This window comes from Heptranchias perlo, chromosome 4 (assembly GCF_035084215.1).
Source record: "Heptranchias perlo isolate sHepPer1 chromosome 4, sHepPer1.hap1, whole genome shotgun sequence".
Lineage (NCBI taxonomy): Eukaryota > Metazoa > Chordata > Chondrichthyes > Hexanchiformes > Hexanchidae > Heptranchias > Heptranchias perlo.
The window spans coordinates 33,833,982-33,852,312 of NC_090328.1; the positions used below are offsets into that span (position 1 = coordinate 33,833,982).

The 18,331-nt window shown below is 42.3% G+C and overlaps 1 protein-coding gene across 1 annotated transcript in view; it reads right to left on the reverse strand.

The window, feature by feature from the left end:
• Positions 1 to 7,445, reverse strand: part of map1b (microtubule-associated protein 1B) — a 100,770-nt gene extending 93,325 nt beyond the window's left edge. Inside the window, exons 1-2 of the mRNA XM_067982750.1 lie at positions 7,249 to 7,445; positions 1,837 to 1,938 (exon numbers count right to left, since the gene is read on the reverse strand). Of these exons, the coding sequence (XP_067838851.1) occupies positions 1,837 to 1,938; positions 7,249 to 7,420 (274 nt within the window). The 5' untranslated portion in view covers positions 7,421 to 7,445. The remainder of the gene's footprint in view (positions 1 to 1,836; positions 1,939 to 7,248) is intronic.
• Positions 7,446 to 18,331: the final 10,886 nt, after the last annotated feature.

Sequence of the window (18,331 nt, forward strand, 5' to 3'; positions counted from 1 at the left end):
GTATTGACCTGGTTGAGAAAGTTCAATAATATACATCAGATAACTTCTACAAACCTTGTTCTACATACAACTTTAACTGAATTCACCTTTGTCTGACACTAGCATCTCTACTTTATGAGCTAGTGTAGGTTTTATCCCTCGATTTTTTCTATACACTTTTCCTCAAGGTAGTCAGTCTTGCTCCACAGGCAGTGGTCACCCTTTGGTACCTTGCTTAAACAGCCATTCTTTGCATGTGAGCCTTTTTCTGATTACAGTGTGAAATGCCTTGGGACATCTTTCTATGTTAAAGGTGCGATATAAATGAAATCTGTTGTTATATTAGTAGAAAGTGAGTGTTGGCTGGTTTTTCACCATGGGAGGTGTCACAGTCGTTCTGTTCTCACCAGATGCCCACACATGTGAATTTTCCAGCCAGAATCACTAGATAGCAATGGGAAATGGCAATCCTAGCTCATTTTCCCCTACGTATCACAAGGATGTTGAAACCAGTTGTAATAACCTAACTGTTTTCCTGGTACACACTGCCAGCCAGGCATCAACCCTGGGACCTTCAGGTCTGTTTAGCTTAATGGTACACCGAGCAGTGTTTTCAGCCCGTAAGCCATTAAGGGAACTGCTGTGTGGGGTTTTTTTGGCCACCATGTTCATGTTATATTCATCACAGGAAAATATAAAAAAGGCTTTTAGCTATTCAGAAGAGGATTCAGGCAAATCATAATCATTCATCCTTTAATATAAATAATACCATACTATTAAATGCATGATTTTAGAGACTAATTCATCAACATAGCAAATCTTTCCTGTGGGAGATGCTACTAAACTGGAAGGATGTGGATTATTTTTTCTCCTGCAGACATATTTCATAAATTACATTATATCACAACTGTCACAAAATAAGTGGGTGACCATGGAGTACAAAAAACATTCCATGATTGCATAAGGCACAAGTTTGGGGCTAGTTGTGCCACTTGTCATCCTCATAGCCTGTTTACACCATAAAGATGTTGCAAGCCACTGACAGCATTTTAAAAGTCACTTTTATTCATTTGCTTTTTCATTTAATACTTGGTTTCACAAACTAGAGCAGTGCCTACTACAGCTGGCAAATGGAACTGAACATACCCCCAGTAGCCCCACTTACCATGATAGTCAATGAGTGTTATTCAGTACTTGCAGGCTGTGGACATCTTGATCCTGAAATTCCATGGTCTTCCACCATAAATCCAGCAGAACTCCCAGGGAAATGATGGAAATGGCTGTTTCTGGCAGAGTTACAATGGGAGACCAGTGGCACCCCCGTGGAATTTCAGCCCCATTATGTAAAACCAAATTGAATCCACATACCGTTATTTGCATCATGTGCTACATGATTCTCCAAGAAACCAGTTATAACTGATTAAAAATAAATAATTTCTAAATCATTAATTTGTTTGTTGCTCAATCAAAATACTTGTCATATGGAACTAAACCCAGAGGAATTGGTGAAAAATGAATAGCATTACAGTCCTACAGAAGATTTATATAATTCACAGTCTTGGTGGGCATGGGTTATTGGGTCATGCAATCTAATATCTCTGAATATTCTTTGAGTATTTGCTATAAACATATTTAAATGCTATTGGTATTATAAGAGGTTAGTGCATTTTTGAAAAAACTAAATTAATTTTGATTTTCCTACTGTATCAAATGAACTAGTAAATAATGTGAAGGATTTATCTGTCCAACCTCATGGTTATATTAAACAATCCAAGATAACCTGCCTTATTTTTAAAGTCTAGTGTTTCACAAACAATTACTACTTACAATTCTGGTTGCTTTTGCAACAAGCCTTACCTCTAACATCTGCTGAAAATCTAGCTGAATGGCGTGATACAAAGAGCTTGAGTTCCTGGTCTAAGTTGCAGGCTATCAAGTCTGTGTCCCAGGAACGGATACCTGGAAAGAAAAGCAGCAACATGGGATTATATCTGGCATGTACTAGAATCCATAATAAAGAGCACTCGCATTGCCTTGTCTCTATAATAGATTATATTCTTGAAATGATGGTAACAAGCTGGTAACCCTCAGGTGCCAGACTTAAAGGGATTAGCTTGTTGCAATGGGATCATATAGAGTCCGAAGAAAACTATATTTCCCTGTGACTGCCCAAAAACATGAAAAAATTATGTCATAATACACTGCATTGAGATAACTCAAAAATAATTCATTTACATTCAATGGGCACTGTCCAGTACTGAGCCATACAGATCAGGAAAGTCCTAAGTTTAATCTTCAGTATGTGGTGAGTTAGATGATCTCAGAGACACAACATTAGTCGGAGTGCTACTGCTGGTCTCAGTCTTCCTGCTCTAGGGGGAGAAAAATCAGACAGGGTTTCTACACCTGACCACTAGCCAATTACCATGCTAGTGAATGCATGTGTGTAGACATCAGATCAAGAAAGGATTGAGCTTGGTTCAAATGCCCCACAAGACCAAACAGCCTGGTGAAACTGCCTGTCTTGCTTTACACATGGAGAATGAGCACTTGGCTGAGATACTAACCCCATTGATCCATACTTCAACATAAATCAGTGCCTTCAGGAGAATGCAGAATAAAAGGGGTAAAAATACTTAGCGCATATCATTTCAGTGAGAAGATTATATCCAGTTCAATATCAAACCTCATTTAATATTGATTAAATATGGCGTGGTATCAACAATGCAGCGATTATCTCACATGCATTCATGATCATTCATTGAACATGTGGGTGAGAAACTGAGCTGTGTGGGAGGGGCAGATAAAGCAAGCCTACATTGTTGGCACATACACATGTGGGCTCAGTGACCAGTTGCAAGTATTTTTGTTACACCACTGACACATCATCAGGTGGCACATTTCTTCAAAATAAATTTATTTTGATTCCAGAAGTGAAATTTCCTACTTATTTGCAATAAATACCACTGATCAATGATACTATACAGTCCTCAGCCCCTGGACCTAAAGGAATTGTTGAGAAGTGTTGAGACTCCAGGCATTTTCACAGTAATTCAATTGGAACAAAAAGATGCCACTGTCCTTGACTGGGGGTGCAAAGATAGCTTCCAAGCATCATAACAAGCCAGTACTCTTACTATCCCATCTGCCCTCATGGACCAGAGTAAACAATTCTATAGTGAGTAACAAAGCAGCCAATGTTCAGAAATGCTGCACAATTCCCATTACATCTACTTCTTGCAATTAAATAACTGAAGTTTCTTAATACTCTGAGTTTAACCCATCTCATTCAAGTCTTGATGAAATTCCTGAAAATATTCATTTAGGTCCTCAATCTGTCCAATTTTTTGTGTGTGTGATTGCTCTTTAAGGAAACAGGGGAGAATGTTCCCATTCGATCAAGCAGTGCAAAAGGAATAGTGCACACAATAGTGCCTCTCGCCCTATGAGGTGAACAAATCACGGTTATTTTTGTGCTATCCAAAATTTTTGACTGGCTCCCACAGCCAAACATTAAATTGCTGAATTGGTCCCAAGCCAATAAAATCCAAACCATGGAGTTAATCTACTCTTGTATTTATTTACAGTTAAAGTTGCCTGTGCCAAACTCAGATACATTTGTTTCTACTTGAGAGCCATAAAAGCAGTAATAGGACATTGTGTCTGATTAGTTTAATGTCAAGGCATCAATCCAATTCTTAGCTCTAATCACTGCAATGAAAAGGATGAGTCACCTCAAAAGGCAGTACTTTGGGACCAAAGCTAGTATCTGCTAGGTTATTGCCGTGAATTTTTGTTTGACTGCCCTTATCAGCTGGCTCACAATACTTCCCCGAAGATGGTACCTGCTTCTTTCTCAGCGTGTATCTCCCCCTATCTAACAGCTACAACTGGCTCTCATCACTTCATTTCACCTATGCATTTTAATCCCATATGCTTGAGTGGCAAATATATATCCATATGTCACAAGAGCTATTTATATACCTGTTGAAATGCCATGTTCATTGAAAATGTAGAATATACTGGAAAACATCAAGAAATTACATTTTTTTAAAATTCATTCTCGGATGTGAGCACTGCTGGCAAGGCTGGCATGGCTGGCATTTATTGGTCATCCCTAGGTTTGATACAATCGAATGGCTTGCTAGGCCACTTCAGAAGCAGTTAAGAGTCAACCACGTTGGTGTGGAACTGGAGTCACATATAGGCCAGGCCAGGTAAGGACAGCAGCTTTCCTTCACTAAAGGACATCAGTGAACCAGCTGGGTTTTTACGACTATCTGACAGCTTCATGGTCATTTTTATTGATATTAGCTTTTTTTATTTTCAGATTTTTTTAAAAAATGAATTCAAATTCTCAAATTGTCATGGTGGGATCATTAGTCCAGAAACATGGCCACCACACTAACATACCCAATCCGATAATAATGATGTTGCCAGATTACAAAAAGGTGGACAAGAAAGCTTTGAGTTATATTTATTTTTGTATGAAATATTGTAATTAGTAGGAATTTAATTTATCTCTTATATTCTTCAACACAATTTCCTAAATATGTATTATTTTGCAGCATGATGTTTATTTAGGAGGTACAAAATATGTTCTTTTGGCCATCTTCAATTGACCACACTTTAAATCATGACTGCAGGATTGGGAGGAGTCAGTGATGCTGACATTGTGGAAATGGAGGACAAGCAGGAAGAGACAATACATTACTGTACACTGAAAATATTTCTATTCCATTGATTAAAAATCTATATTTTTATACTGCATTTATGAAAATTAGGGAAATATGATAAGCAAATATTCACAAGGTATGGATATCATAACACCTGTTTCCTGTTACAGATGGAAAGCACTATAATTAAACAAAAGCTTATTTAAAACTAATACAATCATACAAATAAGTTTAAAAAATAATTAGCCCTATTGATTACATTTTTCTTTTGTGAATTGCTCTTTGTAATACATCGTCTCCAGCTTCAACTTGCTTTGTCTGAAGATTGATGGGAATCATGTCTCACTGTCACTCATTTTATTCACGATCGCAAGCATACACTTACAGTTAATACTGTAAAGTACATGCTTCCCTTGTTCTCTGGTTTCAAGAATACTGCTGTTGACTCCACATTCTTGACAGCCACAAATATTCTTTGTCAAGCCACTAGCTGGAGCTTTCTACTCTCAATTGGTGGCAGAGGGGAAAAGGAGGAGAAATTAAAACTAATCCCAACCTTTGAGCAGGCATGTCCCCTGTTGACTGAGCACGTAGTAGCAACCAGTGACTATGGAGAAATCTGCTGCTCTAGTTGCCCCACCCATCTGAATGAACAAGGAGACATGGAGTCCAGAAGCCTAAAGAAATGTAAATATGGAAGCGGGCCAAAGAAAGGTGTGGCTGGGGAAAATGTAAACACAGCAATAATTATTAATATATATAATAAAAATTGAATTATGCCACTATGTTCAATTCAACAGTGGGGAGGGGTGAAGGATGTATTCTTGGAAATATAATTTGCTGTCCATTCTCCCATTAAATTATACCTAGACAATGTTTAAGGTTAAAACAAAGCTGCAATAATCTGTAAACTAATTTATATAGCTTTGCATCTGAATTGATTCACAATCCTGTTTGCAATGCAAGCTTTGTTTCTGGGATTGCTGTAATTTTTCAGTATAAAATCTAAATCTTTTTACACTCACAATATTTGCAAATTATACTGTTACTACTCCTGTCACACTAATTCATCCCAATCGCAGAGGTCGAATCTTGTGAACACGTATTATGCTTGGCAACGGTTCCATTTTTCCAGAACAATCTAATTTATGTGGAATTTCTCCTGTGTCGATCTCTAAATGAACAGAAAAAAATGCACCTCCATCTCTATTAAAAGGAACAGAAAAATTCTGGAGCTCATACAACCTCCCTCCCCCCCCCCCCCCCCTTTAACACACCCTTGACTTTTATGTCTGCTACAAATCACGGTTAAATCAAACGCTTTAAATTCTTAAGTTGCGTACATTAATTTAAAAGGTGCTGGAGCTTTAAGAACATTTTGTGGCCTCATGAAAGTTATAGAACTACAATTCCCAGCAGGCGCCTCGCAGGTTCAGTCGAGCCCAGTGTCCCTCCCTTTGTCTGAATGCTCGTTTACAGCTTCCGTAGAGACCGCAGTGCGGACAGCGTGCCACGCCCACGAGCCGGTACCGGCTAAATGAATGAGAACAAGGCAGCACCAGGGATTGCAAATCACATTTCTTATCATTATTATTCTTTATTTTTTCTTTTATTCAACACTTCCCCCCCCCCCAATCATTAAACTCCCCTGTTTTTTTTTTGGTGCATTTCTTCCTTGGGTACAGAAACCTGCATTTGAAATTGATTGAATGGAATTCTGATACCTCTTCCATACAGTTTCAATTTGAGATTCAATCGCTTTTACAGATCGGGTGGGAAGGACAACGCCTTTAGATTCACTAAACTCGCGCAGCGCCTCGATGTCCCCACTCAAAGAAAAGCAACGAACGCATTGATGCGAAATATCAAATACAACATATTTTAAAGAAACAAATGTGAACATCTGCCTAAGTTTGCAGCAATTACAAAAAAAAAGGTTTCTGCTGCCCATCGTACAAGCCTGGTGGATACATTGTTATACATTCTGGTGAACTGTGCTGATTCAATACCATTTTTGTCGTTTAGCTGCTTTGGCAAAAGATCTACATGCAATGAAGAAATAAAAGCAAATACAAGTGGATTTAATTTACTATTCGATCAAATTTGTCTCTATGTTTGGGACGATATTTTAGTAGTAACTATTAAATAAACATTGTGCACTGGTAACAATTTTATCTGCTCAAATAAGTACGCTTAACAAAAAAAACAAGCCAACGATGCAGATTTCCGGAATTGCCTTTAATGGTAACTGTTAGATCCGCAGCGCCAACAGATTTAATGTGGGGTAGACAGGGAGGGGTGTGATATCGTTCAGCTAGAAAGTATATATATATATATTATCCATAATATAAAACGGCGCCCCTTAAATGCATCGGTGCTGTGCATCTTATTGGTTTCTTCAAGGTTATCTCTAAGTCGCAAATACAGTACAGGCTAAAATTCCCAAAGCAAGACCAGCTAGCCTGCAAATCATTGAGATGTGATTTTTTTATGTTGCAATATTACACTTCTTTGTTACTAAACAATTTCCCCTGCGTTTATCCCTAATGCTCCGCATTATAATATCAGTTAACGCTGCTGGCAAGCCCCTTACCTCGCTCTATATCTGAAATGGCACATCTCAGATGGTCTTCTGTAACAATTTCCCCAATAACCACTAGTAAATAGAACTTATTGTCGAGGAATCGGTGAGTCAGGCTTGTGTTTGATGGCGATGGGCTTAATTTGCTACACGAAGCTTCTGGGTCCACGTCTATGGTCGCCATCCTCAGCCTCTCTGTCCGTACTCGGCACTAGACAGGGAGGGAGTGAGCCTGGGAGGCGAGGCTCGTCCGCTTTTATAGCGCAGACGCTCGCCTGGTCCTGGGGAGGAGAGACAACGGAACTGCCTACTTCACATCGCCAACTGATGTCATCGGCAGCGAATCAGACCCTCCGCCAACAGAAGCTGAACGTCCTAGAGTTTGCAGCAATCATTACATTACAGTGCAGGGAAGATTCCGCCAAGTTTTTGTTTTGGTCTCCTAACAGCACGGTACTGTATTTACTGTCTTTTCCTTCTGTTAGAATGAAATCTACTCGAGGTCAGAATATATCCAGGATTAACGCCTCCGATTTCCAAATGTTTGTGCGGGAATAACTGGGATAATGTTGAAATGAGTCATGACATTAGGGATGTTCCACTTATTTGAACAAGACAACTAAAACTCATAATTATATACTTGAACCATTAACTATTGACTGTCACTCAGTGAACACAGTGATTACACCAGTCAGCTAGCATGGATGTCAACACGACAGTGACACAGAGCGTACTGACAATCGATGTCTGAGCCTTCGTCTTCCATTGGGATACTCCCGGTACAACGTTTTACCACGTGGCGTGGGCAAGGATCCCCAGGAAGAAAGTTCCATTTTCAGGGATCCTTCCTGGCAATATTGGGAACTTGGGTTGGTAAGTGCTGTACGGTGTGGTGGGATTGCACACCTATCTGAGCTACTTTATGGATGTCCTACCCACATGTCCATTCAGTGGCTAGGACAAAACCATCAGGTCAATCCCCTGAGTTGCACTCAAAGAGTGCCCCATGTGGAATTGGGCAAGTAGTCCTGAGCACCAGTGGCTCTACCCTCCAGATTTGCTTTCCAGATAGTTTTTCCTGCTGAATCTTTTGCAATTCAAGACTCCTTTGGTATTGATTTCTAGCCACAGGATTGTTGCTGCCACCAGCTGCCAATGTCAGCTCTAACCACACTGCTCAGCCTCAGCATTTCATTGGCCTGCCAGTGGCAACCACGGGCTTGGAGGAGGAAGAGGAGTTCATGCAGAGGAAAGATAGGCAGGCGTCTGGCAGCAACTCAGAATCTGCTCAGGAACTAAGTTTTCAGATTCAGACACTCAAAATCGGGCCATGTCTGAGGAGACCTGCCTTCACTGCCTCCGCTGCACGAGAGTGGCTGTGATGGAGTTATACCAACTAGTGAAGCCTGGCATTGCGGACTAGATCTAGCATAGGGACAGTCCGGTGTGTTGCTGTGAAAGTCACCAACACATTGAATTTGTTACAACCAGACCCTTTCAAGCCACTACTGGTGACATTTGCAAATTAGTCAGATTTTAGTCCAACAAAGCCACAAGCAAGTCACAGAAGCCTTGGTTTCCAGGACCAACATTTCTGTCACCTTCCCTATGGAAAAGAAGTAACAGCAACATGGTATTGGGTTGTATTAATAGAACCATTCAGTACAAGTCAAAAGACACCATTCCATCATTATACAGGATGCTGGTTCGACCGCATCTGGAGTATTGCGCCCAGCTTTCATCCCCTCACATGGTGGGTGATATAGTGGCCTTGGAAAAGGTTCAGAGGAGAGCTACGAGAATGATTCCTAGCTTAAAGAACCTTAGTTATTCAGATAGGTTTAAGAACCTCCAAATAAACTGCCAAGAAGAGGCAGGTAAAGAGGTACAGGGAATGGAGTATTTACAATGTGTGCAGGACTCCTTTCTTACCCAGTATGTCAAAAGCCCAACAAGAGAAGAAGCACTGCTGGATCTAGTAATGGGAAATGAACCAGAACAGATAAGAGAAGTAAGCGTTGGGGAATATCTAGGCAATACTGATCACAACATAATATGGTTTAAGATAAAGATTGAGAAGGACATAAGTAAGACAAAGACCAAAGTAATAAATTGGAAAAAGCTGATTTTAAGGGGCTGAGAATGGAACTAGGGAAAATAAACTGGAAAATGCACTGACTAACAAAGATATAGAACAGCAGTGGGAAATATTTAAAACGGTGATCAATAGAGTCCAGGAGAAATATATCCCACTAAAAAGCAAGAACAAACTAGCCAGTAATGACACACTATGGATGAATAAAGAAATAAAGGCAAAATTGAAACTAAAGAAAAAGGCATTCACTAAGTACGTAGACAACAAAGGAGAGGATGACAAAAGGGAATACGAAAAGGTTAGGAAAGAAGTCAAAAAATCAATTAGGAAGGCAAAAAAAAACTATGAAATTAAATTATCAAGGAATATAAAAAGAAATAGTAAAGTATTCAACAGGCACATAAACAACAAAAGAAAAATCAGGATAGTGATAGGGCCACTAAGGGATATACACAATAAACTCACAGGTACTGACAGCGAACTAGCAGAAATATTAATTAATTAAATTGCCTCCGTATTTACCAGGGAGAGTAACATGGTGGGTATGACATTAGAAGACAAGATCAAAAAATATATAAAGACATTTAAGATAGAAAGAGGGGAGATAATTGAAAAACTAATCAAACTTAGGATAAAAACCTCCCAGAAATATTAGAGTACCAAGGGTCTGGCAAGAATGAGGAACTGAAAGAAATTGATATTAGTTAAAAAATAGTACTAGAGAAATTAATGGGACTGAAAGTCGATAAATCTCATGGACCTGATGATCTACATCTCAGGGTTTTGAAAGAGGTGGCTGCAGAGATAGTGGATGCATTGGTTGTCATCTTCCAACACTCTACAGATTCTGGAATGGTTCCTGCAGTTGGAGGGTAGTAAATGTAACCCCACTATTTAAGAAAGGAGGGAGTGAGAAAACAGGGAGCAACAGACCTGTTAGCCTGACATCAGTAGTAGGGGAATTGCTAGAATCTATTATAAAGGATGTGATAACAGGACGCTTAGAAAATAATAATAGGATTTGGCAGAGTCAACATGGATTTATGAAAGGGGAATTATGTTCGACAAACCTATTGGAGCTCTTTGAGGAAGTAACTAGTAGAATAGATAAGGGGGAATCTGTGGATGTGGTGTATTTGGATTTTCAGAAGACTTTCAATAAGGTCCCACACAGGAGGTTGGTGAACAAAGTTAGAACACATGGAATTGGGGGTAATATACCGGCATGGATTGAGAATTGGTTAACAGACAGAAAACAGAGAGTAGGAATAAACGGGTCTTTTTCAGGTTGGCAGACTGTGACTAGTGGGGTACCGCAGGGATCGGTGCTTGGGCCCCAGCTCTTCACAATCTATATCAATGATTTGGATGAGGGGACCAAATGTAATATTTCCAAGTTTGCTGATGACACAAAGCTAGGTGGGAATGTGAGTTGTGAGGAGGATGCAAAGAGGCTTCAAGGGGATAGAGACAGGCTAAGTGAGTGGGCAAGAACATGGCAGATGGAATATAATGTGGAAAAATGTGAAGTTATCCACTTTGGTAGGAAAAACAGAAATGCAGAGTATTTTTTAAATGGTGAGAGATTGGGAAATGTTGATGTTCAAAGGAACCTGGGAGTCCTTGTACATGAGTCACTGAAAGCTAACATGCAGGTGCAGGAAGCAGTTAGGAAGGCAAATGGTATTTTGGCCTTTATTATAAGAGGATTTGAGTGCAGGAGTAAAGATGTCTTACTGCAATTATATAGGGCCTTGGTGAGACCGCAACTGGAGTATTGTGTATAATTTTGGTCTCCTTACCTAAGAAAGGATATACTTGCCATAGAGGGTATGCAACGAAGGTTCATCAGACTGATTGCTGGGAAGGCGGGGTTGTCATATGAGGAGAGATTGAGTGGACTAGGCCTGTATTCTCTAGAGTTTAGAAGAATGAGAGGTGATCTCATTGAAACATACAAAATTCTTACAGGGCTCGACAGGGTAGATGCAAGGAGGACGTTTCCCCTGGCTGGGGAGTCTAGAACCAGGGGTCACAGTCTCAGAATAAAGGGTGGGCCATTTAGGACTGAGATGAGGAGAGATTTCTTCACTCAGAGGGTGGTGAATCTTTGGAATTCTCTATCCCAGAGGGTGTGGAGGCTCAGTCATTGAGTCAATTCAAAACAGAGATCCATAGATTTCTGGATATTAAAAGCATCAAGGGATATGGGGATGGTGCTGGAAAACGGCTTTGAGGGAGAAGTTCAGCCTGATCTTGTTGAATGGGTGGAGCAGCCTCGAGGGGCCAGATGGCCAACTCCTGCTCTGATTTCTTTACTTCTAATATTCTAAAACCCCTGGTCTGGATGGATTGCGTACATGCGTATTAAAAGAAGTTAGGGAGGGTACGGTAGCATAGTGGTTATGTTACTGGGCTAGTAATCCAGAGGCCTAGACTAAAATCCAGAGTCATGAGTTCAAATCCTGCCACGGCAGCTGGCGAATTTAAATTCAATTAATTAATTAAATTCAATTAATTAAATAAAAATCTGGAATTAAAATACTAGTATCAGTAATGGTGGCCATGAAACTACCGGATTGTCGTAAAAACCCATCTGGTTCACTAATGTCCTTTAGGGAAGAAAGCCTGCCGCCCTTACCCAATCTGGCCTATATGTGACTCCAGACCCACAGCAATGTGGTTGATTCTTAATTGCCCTCTGAAATGGCCTAGCAAGCCACTCAGTTGTAAAATCTCGCTACGAAAAGTCATAATAAGAATAAAACCCATCGGACCACTAGGCACCGGACACGACAATGGCAAAACACCAAGCCCAGTCGACCCTGCAAGGTCCTCCTTACTAACGTCTGGGGACTTGTGCCAAAATTGGGAGAGCTGTCCCACAGACGAGTCAAGCAACAGCCTGACATAGCCATTCTCACAGAATCATATCTTTCAGCCAACGTCCCAGACTCTTCCATCACCATCCCTGGGTATGTCCTGTCCCACCGGCAGGACAGACCCACCAGAGGTGGCGGTACAGTGATATACAGTCAGGAGGGAGTGGCCCTGGGAGTCCTCAACATTGACTCTGGACCCCATGAAATCTCATGGCACCAGGTCAAACATGGGCAAGGAAACCTCCTGCTGATTACCACCTGCCGTCCTCCCTCAGCTGATGAATCAGTCCTCCTCCATGTTGACCACCACTTGGAGGAAGCACTGAGGGTAGCAAGGGCACAAAATGTACTCTGGGTGGGGGACTTCAATGTCCATCACCAAGAGTGGCTCGGTAGCACCACTACTGACCGAGCTGGCCGAGTCCTGAAGGACATAGCTGCTAGACTGGGCCTGCGGCAGGTGGTGAGCGAACCAACACGAGGGAAAAACTTACTTGACCTCGTCCTCACCAATCTACCTGTCGCAAATGCATCTGTCCATGACAGTATTGGTAGGAGTGACCACTGCACAGTCCTCGTGGAGATGAAGTCCTGTCTTCGCACTGAGGACACCATCCAACGTGTTGTGTGGCACTATCATCGTGCTAAATGGGATAGATTCAGAACAGATCCAGCAGCTCAAAACTGGGCATCCATGAGGCGCTGTGGGCCATCAGCAGCAGCAGAATTGTATTCCAGCACAATCTGTAACCTCATGGCCCGGCATATTCCTCACTCGACCATTACCAACAAGCCAGGGGATCAACCCTGGTTCAATGAGGCGTGTAGAAGAGCATGCCAGGAGCAGTACCAGGCGTACCTAAAAATGAGGTGCCAACCTGGTGAAGCTACAACTCAGGACTACATGCATGCTAAACAGCGGAAGCAACATGCTATAGACAGAGCTAAGCGATTCCACAACCAACGGATCAGATCAAAGCTCTGCAGTCCTGCCACATCCAGTCGTGAATGGTGGTGGACAATTAAACAACTAACGGGAGGAGGAGGCTCTGCAAACATCCCCATCCTCAATGATGGCGGAGTCCAGCACGTGAGTGCAAAAGACAAGGCTGAAGCGTTTGCAACCATCTTCAGCCAGAAGTGCCGAGTGGATGATCCATCTCAGCCTCCTCCCGATATCCCCACCATCACGGAAGCCAGTCTTCGGCCAATTCGATTCACTCCACGTGATATCAAGAAGCGGCTGAGTGCACTGGATACAGCAAAGGCTATGGGCCCCAACAACATCCCAGCTGTAGTGCTGAAGACTTGTGCTCCAGAACTAGCTGCGCCTCTAGCCAAGCTGTTCCAGTACAGCTACAACACTGGCATCTACCCGACAATGTGGAAAATTGCCCAGGTATGTCCTGTCCACAAAAAGCAGGACAAATCCAATCCGGCCAATTACCGCCCCATCAGTCTACTCTCAATCATCAGCAAAGTGATGGAAGGTGTCGTCGACAGTGCTATCAAGCGGCACTTACTCACCAATAACCTGCTCACCGATGCTCAGTTTGGGTTCCGCCAGGACCACTCGGCTCCAGACCTCATTACAGCCTTGGTCCAAACATGGACAAAAGAGCTGAATTCCAGAGGTGAGGTGAGAGTGACTGCCCTTGACGTCAAGGCAGCATTTGACCGAGTGTGGTACCAAGGAGCCCTAGTAAAATTGAAGTCAATGGGAATCAGGGGGAAAACTCTCCAGTGGCTGGAGTCATACCTAGCACAAAGGAAGATGGTAGTGGTTGTTGGAGGCCAATCATCTCAACCCCAGGGCATTGCTGCAGGAGTTCCTCAGGGCAGTGTCCTAGGCCCAACCATCTTCAGCTGCTTCATCAATGACCTTCCCTCCATCATAAGGTCAGAAATGGGGATGTTCGCTGATGACTGCACAGTGTTCAGTTCCATTCGCAACCCCTCAGATAATGAAGCAGTCCGAGCCTGCATGCAGCAAGACCTGGACAACATCCAGGCTTGGGCTCATAAGTGGAAAGTAACATTCACACCAGATAAGTGCCAGGCAATGAACCATCTCCAACAAGAGAGAGTCTAACCACCTCCACTTGACATTCAACGGCATTACCATCACCGAATCCCCCACCATCAACATCCTGGGGGTCACCATTGACGAAACTTAACTGGACCAGCCATATAAATACTGTGGCTACGAGAGCAGGTCAGAGGCTGGGTATTCTGCGGCGAGTGACTCACCTCCTGACTCCCCAAAGCCTTTCCACCATCTACAAGGCACAAGTCAGGAGTGTGATGGAATACTCTCCACTTGCTTGGATGAGTGCAGCTCCAACAACACTCAAGAAGCTCGACACCATCCAAGATAAAGCAGCCCGCTTGATTGGCACCCCATCCACCACCCTAAACATTCACTCCCTTCACCACCGGCGCACTGTGGCTGCAGTGTGTTCCATCCACAGGATGCACTGCAGCAACTCGCCAAGGCTTCTTCGACAGCACCTCCCAAACCCGCGACCTCTACCACCTAGAAGGACAAGAGCAGCAGGCGCATGGGAACAACACCACCTGCACGTTCCCCTCCAAGTCACACACCATCCCGACTTGGAAATATATCGCCGTTCCTTCATTGTCGCTGGGTCAAAATCCTGGAACTCCCTTCCTAACAGCACTGTGGGAGAACCGTCACCACACGGACTGCAGCGGTTCAAGAAGGCGGCTCACCACCACCTTCTCGAGGGCAATTAGGGATGGGCAATAAATGCTGGCCTTGCCAGCGACGCCCACATCCCGTGAATGAATATAAAAAAAAGATAGCAGAGGCACTATTAGATATATGTAAAAATTGATTATAAAAGAGAATAGTGCCAGAGGACTGGCGGACAGCTAATGTGATTCCTATATTTAAAAAGAGAGATAGAACAAGTCCAGGGAACTGTAGACCAATTAGCTTAATGTCGGTGGTAGGAAAGATAATGGAATCTTTACTGAAATATGTAATAGAAAAACATCTAGAAACCGAAATTATAGTAAAGAGTAGTCAGCACGGGTTTCAAAAGGGAAGGTCATGCTATTCTAAGAAGAAGTAACAGAAAGAGTAGACAAGGGAAATGCAGCCGATGTAATATATTTGGATTTTCAAAAGGCCTTCGATAAGGTAGACTCATGACTATGGTCAGGGCATGTGGAGTCAGGGATAAGTAACAGAATGGATAGCAAGTTGGCTACAAAACAGAAAACAGAGAGTAGGGATTAAAGGTACTTATTCAGACTGGCAAAAGGTGGGAAGTGGTGTTCCACAGGGATCGGTGCTGGGACCACTGTTGTTCACCATTTACATAAACGATTTGGACTCGGGAATCGGAAGTACAATTTCAAAATTTGCAGATGACACCGAGGAGGACTGTGACAAAATATAGGAAGATATTAATAAACTTACAGAATGGGCGTGTAATTGGCAAATTAATTTCAATATAGATAAATGTGAGGTGTACATTTTGGTTGGAAGATTGCAGAACTCTGAGGTACAGAGGGTGTCCTAGTACATGAATCACAAAAAGTTAGTATGCAGGTACAGCAAATGATTAGGAAGGCAAATGGAATGTTGTCATTTATTGCAAGGGGAATGGAATATAAAAGTAGAGATGTTTTGCTACAGTTGTACAGGGCATCGGTGAGACCACATCTAGAATACCGTGTGCAGTTTTGGTATCCTTATTTAAGAAAGGACATAATTGCTTTGGAGGCAGTACAGAGAAGGTTCACTCAACTGATTCCTGGGATGAGGGGGTTATCTTATGAGGAAAGGTTGGACAAGTTGGGCCTGTATACACTGAAGTTTAGAAGAATGAGAGGTGATCTTATTGAAACATATAAGATCCTGAGGGGACAAGAAGGGATAGATGCTGAGAGGATATTTCCCCTTGTGGGAGAGGCTAGAACTAGGGGCCACAGTTTAAAAATAAGGGGTCTCCCATTTAAGATGGAGATGAGGAGAAATTTTTTCTCTCAGAGGGTTGTGAGTCTGTGGAACTCCCTTCCCCAGAGAGCTGTGGAAGCAGGGTCATTGATTATTTTTAAGGCTGAGTTAGATAGATTCCTGATTAACAAGGGAGTCAAAGGTTATAGTAGGTAGACGGGAAAGTAGGGTTGAGGTCACAATCAGATCAGCCATGATCTTATCAAATGGCAGAGCAGGCTCGAGGGGCCGAATGGCCTACTCCTGCTCTTAACTCATATGTTTGTATGTTCATAAGAATAAGGAGGCCACATATCACTTGGATAATAAGAGTCTAAATGGGGTAGAGAAGCAGAGGGATCGGGGGGTACAGATACACAAATCACTAAAAGTAGTGATGCAGGTTAATAAGACCATAAAAAAGCAAATCAAGCACTGGGGTTCATTTCTGGAGGAACAGAATTGAAAAGCAGTGAAGTTATGTTAAACTTGTATAGAACCTTGGAGGAAAGATTGAACAGGAAAGATTGAACAGGCTGGGGTTCTCTTACCTAGAAAAGAGAAGACTGAGGGGTGACCTGATAGAGTCTTTAAGATTATGAAAGGGTTTGATATAGTAGAAATGGAGAAGATGTTTCCACTTGCGGGGGAGACAAAAACTAGGGGCCATAAATACCAGACAGTCACTAATAAATCCAATAGGGAATTCAGGAGAAACTTCTTCACCCAGAGAGTGGTTAGAATATGGAAATCGCTACCACAAGGAGTAGTTGAGGCGACTAGCATAGATGCATTTAAGGGGAAGCTAGATAAACACATGAGGGAGAAAGGAATAGAATGATATGCTGAAATAATTAGATGAAGTAGGGAGAGAAAAGACTTGTGTGGAGCATAAACACCAGCATGGACCTGTTTGGCCGAATTGCCTGTTTCTGTGCTATTTAATTCAATGTAAGCTGGGTCTATTTACTTTAGAGCAAAGTAGACTTGGAGATGACCTGATAGAAGTTTATAACATAATGAAAGGGCTGGATAGCATGCCTATTGATAAATTATTCCAGTTTGACAGATTGAGGAGGACCAGGGGACTTGCATTTAAACTACACAAGAGTAGGAATAGACTGGGTGTGAGGAGGGTTCTTCTTTTCCTAGATAGTAGTGAGCCTCTAGGATACGTTGCCGACTGGTGCGGTGGGTATGACTCTCCGTGTGCCTTCAAGCGGGAACTGGACCACTTCTTGACTGGGGCAGAGATCGCATCTTATAGAAGATAAATGGTTTTATGGATAACACATGGTTCATGTGATCTCATGGACTGGTTTTGATCGCCTGAGGGGGTCGGAGAAGAATTTTCCAGAGTATTTTTTCCCTTATTGCCGCTGGGAATTTTTCTGTTTTTTTGCCTCTCCCAGGAGAATACATGGCTGCGGGGGAGTAGGAAGTGCCTAATCACGATTCTCCAGCCATCATGAGGTTGGGGCAGGCTTGATGGACCAACTGGCCTCTTTCTGTCCATCACTTTCGTATGAGAGAACGCAGCATTTTTAAGAACATAAGAAAAAGGAGCAGGAGTAGGCCATCCAGCCCTCGAGCCTGCTCCATCATTCAGCAAGATCATGGCTGATCTTCTATCTCAATGCCATTTTCCTGCACTATCCCCATATCCATTGATGCCTTTAATATCTAGAAATCTATGGATCTCTGTTTTGAATGGACTCAATGACTAAGCCTCCACAACCCTTTGGGGTAGAGAATTCCAAAGATTCACCACCTTCTCAGTGAAGAAATTTCTCTTCATCTCAGTCCTAAATGGCCTACCCCTTATTCTGAGACTGTGACCCCTGGTTCTAGACTCCCCAGCCAGGGGAAACACCCTCCCTACATCTATTCTGTCGAGTCCTGTAAGAATTTTGTATGTTTCAATGAGATCACCTCTCATTCTTCTAAACTCTAGAGAATACAGGCCTAGCCTACTCAATCTCTCCTCATACGACAATCCCACCATCCCAGGAATCAGTCTAGTGAACCTTTGTTGCACTCCCTCTATGGCAAGTATATCCTTTCTTAGGTAAGGAGACCAAAATTGTACACAATACTCCAGTTGCGGTCTCACCAAGGCCCTATATAATTGCAGGAAGACATTTGTTATTT